A 10,264-nucleotide genomic window follows, 5' to 3' on the forward strand; every position below is an offset into this window, starting at 1 on the left:
ATTGATAATGTTATAATAACATAACGGATCTCTGAGGGGATCATGACGGTTAATGTAAGAGTTTTTAAAACCAAGTAAAGAAAATTTAAGCAATAAATCGAAGTCAATATGTGACCAAGGACCACAAAACCAGTCATAAGGGTCAATTTTTCAAAATTGAGATTTATACATCTTCTTAAAGCTGAATAAATAAGCTTTCCATTGATGTATGGATTGTTAGGATAGGACAATATTTGGCCAAGATACAACTATTTGACTTGATCTGGAATCTGAGGGTGCAAAAAAATAAATAAATATTGACAAAACTACCTTTAAGTTGTCCAAATGAACTCCTTAGCAATGCATAGGCCTATTACTAATCAAAAATTAAGTTTAGATAAATTTACAAAATATCTTCATGGAAAATGAGTTTTGGCATAAATGAAAAATTGATCAGTTTGACCCATATTGTTGGCTATTGCTACAAATATATCTGTGCTATTTCAGACTGGTTTTGTGGTCCAGGATATGTTCTCTAAATGTGCATGTCTAGGGAGCACACAATGAATTGTAGAATGAACGTTTTCATACCCCTTTGACAGATATTTGTTCTTGTTTTATGCACAAACCCACCTAATTTTGTTTAGTTTCCCAGAAAACAAGATTTCATGTCTTCATTTTGCATCTCAAGTAAATGCATCTTGATTTATGTATGTCGTAGATGTGTAAATATTTAATTAGCAAAAATATATACAAAAACACTTGGCAAGATATTAATTATTTTGCAATGTAGGCAACATAATGCCATGAATTTAAGATTTTCTGCTCCGATTTAAGACCTTTTTAAGGCCTTAATTTGTGGAAGGGCAACATAAAATGATATCTGAACTCACAAAACTCTTCACCCAAGAACATATCAGAGTGTATTATTGTAAGTTATCTGTTAAAACAGGGTGTGTGTGTTTGCTTCTTACCTCAAGGTCAGGAGGGATCCTGCAAATAGTTTGGACACATTTCTGTTTACTTTTCCAAGACAGATATCAAGCTGTTCATGATCTACTAGTTACCTTTGACAGAAAAACTGCTCTGATGTGTGCGTTTTGCCACTCAAGAGACTAAAACTAGTTTTTTAACAAGATGAAAAAGTAGTTCAATCTGAGCTACTGACATTTTTGTTTTTCAATCTCATGTTTTATCCTTCATTCTGTATGATCCTGTAATTTTCTTTCGATTAGTGGTTCATGTACACATTGCATTGCCATGTAAAAGTATGTTTGACAATTCAATTTCAGCTCTTTAAGGCTTTTTTTTTTTTTTAATTATCACAAAATAAGAACAAATACATCAGGGAACCAAAAGGTTTATTTTTGTGCACAATAAACATATATTTTAAGTTCAGACAATAATAAAAAATGTCCTAAAAATAAAGCACTGCTGGTGGATCTCACAAAGGGGACTTATGGCTGGAAGAAACTCAATTCACTATTAATTCAGTGAGGTCAGTTTGAATCAATTAATTCACCTAGTTTGGAGACAAGTGACTGAAACATTAAATAATCAGATTTAAAAGGAAAAAAGGTGCTTTGTTCAAGTCAAAGGGCTACATGATAAATGCATCATTTAATAATCCATTCTTCATTCTCATAATTCATCCAAGGGATTCATCGCAATAGCAGGGACTGCTTATATTATAGCACATATTTGAGTGGACGGAGGTGAGGATTTGAATTAAATCTCTGGTTTATCAGCTTGATCATGAATAATCTCTAAAGCTCTCCTCATTGGAAAAAACTGTAAAAGCCTAACTATTTTAGCACCTGCAGTCTCCTTGCAGACTGGATAAGGTTTCATTGTCATTCACTATACCCTGGACTCTTGAGACAGTGAGAGGTATGCAGGAAAACTAAGTAATTTTTTTGTCTTACAGGTACAAAAACGAAGTGCATCCTCAAGAGTGTGCATGCAGGAGGGATCCCTCAGTTCAGAATCCAAAAATCGCTATCTCACAAATCCCTGTTTTAACAGTAGGACGGCAGTTTTACAAGATCACAGGAAACGGATGCCTGCTCCAAACTGCACACCGTCACATATCCTGTCAAGGAACAAAAAAATCATTTAGGATTCAAATCGTTGGTTACATTGCTTTGCACAGAAGTAGTTATTAATGGTTGAGGGATTTTAAAAGCTCTATTCAATTTGACAGAAAACCCACAATCAATCGAAAGCAGAACACAGTTTTTTTGTCAAGGCCATCATTGTTTAATTCAAAAAATCAGAGTAAAGGTAGAAAATGAGTGGTTTGGCTACAAAAAAAAGTGCTAATCTTTATTAACAATTCAAAACTGCCTTTATTTTGCCAGTGATTCAGTGTGAATGTGGTTCAGTGGATGTGTATTTGTACCTGTCTCCGCTTTGAACACCCATGGGGAAGCAGTAATTGAGTTCAAGCCTAGCAATGTTTCCCAGTCGTAGAATTATTCCTGCGCCGTAAGACCAGCGGATACACTCTGCTAGCTTCTGCAGATGTGCATGTGGTCCCTCTCCTACACAAACACCATGCATAATGTCAAGCTAATACTACTATAAATGAAAGAACAGGCTGATTTAAACATGTAAAATGACTTTGATTTATACCACAAATAGTTTTCCCACAATAGTCTCTAAATTGAAAGTGTCACACTAACGTTTAACTGCAACTACAGCATCACCATGTGGACAAAAGGCTTCATTGCATAAATTCAGTCAAGAACTAGAGACTAGTGTTATTTTAGTATCAGAGATATTATTTTAGTTTTTTTTAATTGTAGTTAAAATTTCTGTAATTTTGTTGTATATTTTATTAGTTTTTTTAATGTATATAATTTTTAGTAATGTATTTTGTTTTAATAATTGAAATTATTATAAAGTTAAACTAAAATGAGAAATTGCATAACAATTTCGTTCAATGTTTATTTTATTTCTAGTACAGTTTGGCAAAAAAGTATTTAGTCAGCCACCAATTGTGCAAGTTTTCCCACTTAAAAAGATGAGAGGCCTGTAATTTTCATCATAGGTACACTTCAACTATGAGAGACAGAATGGGGGGAAAGAATCCAGGAAATCACATTGTAGGATTTTTAATGAATTTATTTGCAAATTATGGTGGAAAATAAGTATTTGGTCAATAACAAAAGTTAATCTCAATACTTTGTTATATACCCTTTGTTGGTATTGACAGAGGTCAAACGTTTTCTGTAAGTCTTCACAAGGTTTTCACACACTGTTGCTGGTATTTTGGCCCATTCCTCCATGCAGATCTCCTCTAGAGCAGTGATGTTTTGGGGCTGTTGCTGGGCAACACGGACTTTCAACTCCCTCCAAAGATTTTCTATGGGGCTGAGATCTGGAGACTGGCTAGGCCACTCCAGGACCTTGAAATGCTTCTTACGAAGCCACTCCTTCGTTGCCCGGGCGGTGTGTTTGGGATCATTGTCATGCTGAAAGACCCAGCCACGTTTCATCTTCAATGCCCTTGCTGATGGAAGGAGGTTTTCACTCAAAATCTCACGATGCATGGCCCATTCATTCTTTCCTTTACACGGATCAGTCGTCCTGGTCCCTTTGCAGAAAAACAGCCCCAAAGCATGATGTTTCCACCCCCATGCTTCACAGTAGGTATGGTGTTCTTTGGATGCAACTCAGCATTCTTTCTCCTCCAAACACGACGAGTTGAGTTTTTACCAAGAAGTTCTATTTTGGTTTCATCTGACCATATTACATTCTCCCAATCCTCTTCTGGATCATCCAAATGCTCTCTAGCAAACTTCAGACGGGCCCGGACATGTACTGGCTTAAGCAGGGGGACACGTCTGGCACTGCAGGATTTGAGTCCCTGGCGGCGTAGTGTGTTACTGATGGTAGCCTTTGTTACTTTGGTCCCAGCTCTCTGCAGGTCATTCACTAGGTCCCCCCGTGTGGTTCTGGGATCTTTGCTCACCGTTCTTGTGATCATTTTGACCCCACGGGGTGAGATCTTGCGTGGAGCCCCAGATCGAGGGAGATTATCAGTGGTCTTGTATGTCTTCCATTTTCTAATAATTGCTCCCACAGTCGATTTCTTCACACCAAGCTGCTTGTCTATTGCAGATTCAGTCTTCCCAGCCTGGTGCAGGTCTACAATTTTGTTTCTGGTGTCGTTCGACAGCTCTTTGGTCTTGGCCATAGCGGAGTTTGGAGTGTGACTGTTTGAGGTTGTGGACAGGTATCTTTTATACTGATAACGAGTTCAAACGAGCAGAGGACAGAGGAGCCTCTTAAAGAAGAAGTTACAGGTCTGTGAGAGCCAGAAATCTTGCTTGTTTGTAGGTGACCAAATACTTATTTTACTGAGGAATTTACCAATCAATTAATTAAAAATCCTACAATGTGATTTCCTGGATTCTTTCCCCCCATCATGTCTCTCATAGTTGAAGTGTACCTATGATGAAAATTACAGGCCTCTCTCATCTTTTTAAGTGGGAGAACTTGCACAATTGCTGGCTGACTAAATACTTTTTTGCCCAACTGTAACTGATATTTAGTTTTAAATAACAATAAACTGCATTTCCTCATAATTTTTTTTTCTAGACCAACAAATAACAAGTTTTGATAAATGACTACTGACCGTAGTTGAGGTTGCAAAGGTTTCCAGCATTAAGGAAGAAGTGTGTTCTGAAGAGGTCAGCCAGGCCGCGTTTGTTTGAGCGGAAGGGGAGGGGCGTATACAGGTGAAGCCCACCAGCCCAATACGCTTCCCCACCCAGATAATCACCTGATCAGGTAAGATTTCAAATCAGAAACAATCATTAAGAAAACTATCATTAAGAATTTTTTTTACAAAATTATAAAGGCACAAAAAATAGACAAAATACACTTTTACCTTCACTCTGAGGGCCTATACTGTACATGCCAAAACCTCTCACACTGGTTGGGCCGCCCAGGTAGAACCTGACATAAAAACACATCCACAATGCAATTTGTAAAATGCTACAAACACGTACAGGCTAGTTAACATGTTTCTAAGAAGGCGAAGATTGAAGGGATGAGAGCATCTAATTCACGTCTAAATTAGCTAAATTGTTTACATGACTTCAGTGAATGGCTTTTTAATTGAGCACAGAGTGATTTTATCATTATAAAATGTTTCTTTAGAACTATGCTGATACAAGATGACTTTTATTAAACCGAACAATCCGTTACCTAACTTGGTATTCCCACTCAAAAATTATGTGCCTTTTTAAAAATTGCTTATAAATCTCGTATTAGGCATTATTATCACCAAATCTTGGAATTAATCTTTTCATCGACTTATATTTAAATTAGCACAGGTTTTATATATCTTTTTTTTAACTGACTGGTCTTAGGCCTTTTTGATCTAAATTAATGCACCTTGGTTTTTGAGTTAAAAAAAAAAAAAAAAAAAAAAAAAAAAAAACTTATTTGTGGATAATATTGCCAATGTTCTCTCAAACACTGAGTTGCATGGGCTCAGATCAATGAGGCTTATAATCAATCCAAAAAGAAATACAAAACCTGTGTTAAGTGAAAGAAAGCAAGTTGATAAACTGAATCCAAGATTTGGTGATAGCATAATAAGATATATAAGCTTTATTTTTTTTTTATTTTTCATTTTTGACCAGGAACAAGTGTAAGAAGATGGGGAAAGTATTCAAAAAAAAGTTTTAGTCTTACTTGGTGATAACACTAACTAGCATTTTCTAGGTCAAAATGACTACAACACATCATGAGACATAATTAGAAGTGTGTATAATTATAAAACCTTTCAAAAAAACAATAGAACATCCATCGAAAAGCAAACAAACAAATGCACACCTGTCAGCAATGGAGGTAGGCTGACCCCCAAGAGGATAGACCATCCCTCCCCATAAAGATGCAGATAACACCTATAAGAGAAAATCCATATACTTACTTAATATCAATGTCCAAATACCACAAATGTCCTTTAAAACAGACTTTTATAGCAACTGCTGTCTTTCAAAGTCAGTAAAAGCATGACAATGTCAAACCCAGAAAAATCTATAACATCATACATCAATCAAGACTACTCACCGATCCCCAGATAAATGGTTTGTTAAGCTGCAGCTCAACGTCTTCTTTGAGAAAGCTGGCATCTCCACCGGTGTATCCTGCCAGCTCCTAAACCAACAGAGCAAACACGAGTATTGTTTAACAGTGACGCTAAACCGTCTCCAGACAGTTTTAATCAATGATAGACATTGTGAGGCAAAAGCAATGGTAAGCGAAGAAACACAAAACAGCTACTGATATGTTCTGAGCTGGCGTTCAAGTCCACACACCTGGCTGATCCGCAGTAAGGCACCTCTTCGGGGCAAGATGGCAGAGTTCCTGGTGTCTATTACCATGGTGTGCTAGTGTGAGACAAGAAATCCGTGAAATCAGTCATTAGTCTAAAACCAGGGAGCCAAAACACTTGGGATTAAGGCAGCAGGGAGCATCTTACAGAAAGGGCGGATTTAAGAGTGTGGCCGCTCTCCTCTCTCACAGCAAAGGAGGCGCTGCGGGCCAGACAACCCAGTTCACGCCACACACCCTCCCATTTCAGAGTGTGATCCGTCATCCACAGAGGGAACTGCAAGACACATTTTGCATTATATCTTTAATTACTGAAGAAACAGTTCACCCAAAAATGAAAATTTCCTGAAAATGTACTTACCCTCAGGCCATCCAAGATTTGGAGAAATTTAGCATTATAACACTAGCTCACCAATAACACCCATAACACTAGCTCTTCAGTGAATGGGTGCCGTCAGAATGAGAGTCCAAACAGCTGATTAAAACATCACAATAATCCACACAACTCCAGGCCAACAATTAACATCTTGTGAAGTGAAAAGTGCATGTCCAGTGAAAATGCAATCTTGTCTGAATCAGGAGAGAAATATGCACATATTAAGCACTATTTAGAAGACAAAATAGTTCAGAAAAATTCTGAATATATTGGTGGATTTTAATGTGAAAGGACAACAGAGAAAGGACTTTTTCACTGGAGAAAGCCTTATTATGGATTATGGACTTGCAATTTGTCCAGAAGCGGCGGTTTAAAGTTAAAACAACGTAATGATGGATTTGTTTCTACAAACACACATCTTTTCACTTCACAAGATGTTAATTGATGGACTGGAGTCATGTAGATTATGTTGATGGTTTTATCAGCTGTTTGGACTCTCATTCTGACGGCACCCATTCACTGCACAGGATCCACTGGTGAGCAAGTGATGTAATGCTAAATTATTCCAAATCTGTTGTGATAAAAAAACAAAACCATCTACATCTTTGATGGCCTGAGCGTGAGTAAATCTTCAGCAACTTTTTAGTTTTTGTTAATTTCTTACATTGAGCTCTGTAGAAACTCCCCTGTCCGTCTCTTTTAGAGAGCTCCACGGGAACTGCCCGGTGACTTTGTACAGGTTTAGAGTGAAGCTACACAAAGCAAAGAATTTGTTAAATATCTATTCAACATCACTGTTGTGTTTATAGTTCAAACTGAAGGGTGTAATTGCGTTTTAACATTGAAGAAAATTACACACTTCACCTTTAAAGTTTAATGTTGTTTGCAGAAATCATACTTGCGTTCATAAAATCCCGACTGTGGTTTAAAGAAGGACAAGCCGTATGACGTCTCCTTAGTTCCATAGGAAAACTGAAAGGTGAGCTTCTCTCCTCGGCCTAACATGTTTGGAAGTTTAATGCCCAAGACCTTGAGAGGAACGAACACACAAATTGTCACATCATGTAGAAACTACACAGAAAAACTGAGAGTTAGTGATAATAAAACAACACTTCATACTGACTGAAAATGTTATTATAAATATTATTCATATTGTTGTTATTATTATTAAATATTCTATTATATTCATTTTATTTTTATAGTAAATGTCTACATTTACATTTGACTGTCTACCCTACATTTCACTGCTGGTTATACCCTGTATAATTGTGTATGTGACAAATAAAAAATCTTGAATCTTATCCAGAGATGTTTTAGTATTATTTATATACTATTATGTTACTGTTTTTTCATATTTTAAATGAGTTTTTATTCTTAAATTTCCAGCTGTGATTTTTAGTTTTAGTCATTTTAGTACTGCAACTAAATATTATTTTAGTTAGTTGGCAAGGCAACATGGCAAGGGTAGGATGCAAAGCAATATATGTGTGTATTATGGTTCTTACCATACTGCCTTCATTGTTTCCAACCATGGTATTATAACTGCCAGTAAGTCGTTTAAGCTCAGTCACCTCAAATGTAACATCGAGTCCATTTGGCAGCGCGTCTGCTCCTAAAGAGGAGATCAAAAAGACATTGTACAAACACCTTAGCTGAATGTTAATGCATACTCTATGAACTTAATAGAAAAATCCTCCAAATATATTTGTTTTGAATCCAGGTTGAATTTCTAAACTTATATACAGTATATATCTCTCCTACATACAGCATTTGCTACAGATCTAATAAAGGCTGACCTTTAGACCTATTGCTCTTCTTTATGAGTATGTAAATGAACTGATGTAGGTTAGTACGTTGAAAGTCAGGGTTAGACAGCCGCTCTGAGGGGAATGCAACAGCTCAGTCCAGAAAAACTGGACACTTTCCACTGAACGGTCTGCTGAATCAAGCATGAAAATGTTTTGGATGTAGTACCTTCTGAAATGTCAATCACCACCTCCACTTCTTTGAATATGCCTAGACGGAGCAACCTCTGTCTGGCATCGTGGGATTTTCTCATCACCTGTGGAAACACTGAGCTTATCATCTCATTTCATAATTAGTGATCGAGCGATATGGATTTTTGAATGGCTGATATCTATGGCCAATATAATGCTGATATGTTTCATCAAATTTAATGACAGGCATAAGACGTGTTTAGTAAGCATTTTACATTTATTCAAAGGGAAGCTATATCCAAACTGTGTCCAAATTATAAAATGTCAGAAAATGTGCAACATCTATTGACAAGGCAGTCGCAAAAATTTACAAGTTGGAATAAACCCTTCTGTTCATCAGCCGAACAACTCATAATAACTTAACCAGTCCTAACAAACACTTTGACAGCTCACTTACTTCAACCAGGTTCCTGGCAGTGAAGACATCAGAGATTTCATAGCCCAAGTAATCCTCTTTAGTTCTGCCCAGCCCTTCAATGTTGACATGCTGTACAACAACCTAAATGAGAACAGTCAAGAGATGTCATAGTGTGAGACTGCAGATTTTAGACATTATTGGAAGTACTTCATGCAAACACATGAATTTCAGTACTACTGTATACTGAAAAAATGCTCTTGTAGTGTTAACATCAGATACTATCACTGTTTTATTGTACTTTTCCTTAGCTTGGTATAGTCTGATAGTTCATGCACCATGACATTTACATGGTACATTTCCAAAAAAGTATGGCAGCTCAATTGTATCAGTATAAAAGACTTTAAAAAGAACTCAGTACTAGTTTAACATAACTTACATCTTTGTTTTCTAAAACCTCTTCTTTCGTTTCTTGCACCGCCTCCATCACTTCCAAATCATCTGGGTTGACGCCCATGTCTCGCCCATGCATGGGGTAAGAATCCATACTCTACAAAACAAACATGACCACTTTTATTTTTGTCCACGTATACTGCCATATCCAGTGGCACTTGCACAAAGACGAATTGGATAGCTTTCTGTAACAATACAATAATAACACGCAAAGCAAGCAATAAACCTGAACACAAGAGGTCACAGACAAAACAAGCATATTTCACCCCGAGTGTTTAGGAAAACATTTACCCGTGCGTGCACAGTCCCCATTGCTGGTGCAATATTATCGATAAATAATTGAAGCCGCCCAGATGATCTTGGGAATGTAAAATATCGCACTATTATGAAGCAGTGAAACCAACCCCGTTCAAGGAGGACGCCATGACACACAACTGCTAGGTGAAAATGGACGGCGATTGGCTAGAATGATGTGACGTCGCATATAGTGGGCGGGTCCTTGTTATGTGCGCCGCTGTACGTGCCTTTGCGTTGCGCGCGTTCAGGAATTTACTTTGGGTAGAATAAACTCGGCGTTTTAGATACAGGATTTGATAAGGAAAAAAAAAAAACAAATGTGGAGGTTAAGGAATATGTATGGAGTGCGTCTGTCAGACAGTTATGTCTCAGCCAGGAGGACTACGACAGTTTGTCTGTTTAAACTCACTATCATAAACAGGTGTTTTGCTAATAATGCGTCAAAGATTTTGTTTT

At 37.1% G+C, this 10,264-nt stretch overlaps 1 protein-coding gene across 1 annotated transcript; it reads right to left on the reverse strand.

Annotated features, from left to right (window-relative positions):
- Window positions 1–1,296: 1,296 nt before the first annotated feature.
- LOC306861273 (sorting and assembly machinery component 50 homolog B) lies at window positions 1,297–9,938 on the reverse strand. The gene is made up of 15 exons (XM_079403457.1): window positions 9,803–9,938; window positions 9,498–9,608; window positions 9,101–9,202; window positions 8,681–8,768; window positions 8,212–8,318; window positions 7,605–7,735; window positions 7,371–7,458; window positions 6,479–6,607; window positions 6,315–6,386; window positions 6,067–6,153; window positions 5,830–5,900; window positions 4,877–4,944; window positions 4,622–4,768; window positions 2,381–2,522; window positions 1,297–2,071 (listed from the first exon to the last, which is right to left on the reverse strand). Exons 1-15 carry the CDS (start codon window positions 9,821–9,823, stop codon window positions 2,026–2,028), a joined length of 1,410 nt encoding a protein of 469 aa, XP_079259583.1. The 5' UTR covers window positions 9,824–9,938; the 3' UTR covers window positions 1,297–2,025.
- Between the last annotated feature and the right edge of the window lie 326 nt (window positions 9,939–10,264).

The sequence above is a fragment of the Barbus barbus genome (assembly GCF_936440315.1).
Source record: "Barbus barbus genome assembly, chromosome: 42".
Classification (NCBI taxonomy): domain Eukaryota; kingdom Metazoa; phylum Chordata; class Actinopteri; order Cypriniformes; family Cyprinidae; genus Barbus; species Barbus barbus.

Bases quoted from the DNA above. Each gene is read 5' to 3' on its own strand.
- LOC306861273 (XM_079403457.1), bottom strand. From the start codon at position 9,823: ATGGGGACTGTGCACGCACGG. The intron at 9,609-9,802 runs GTAAATGTTTTC...TTTGTTTTGTAG, and splicing joins TGGGGACTGTGCACGCACGG to AGTATGGATTCTTACCCCAT. The intron at 8,319-8,680 runs GTACTACATCCA...TCTCCTCTTTAG, and splicing joins GGTGATTGACATTTCAGAAG to GAGCAGACGCGCTGCCAAAT.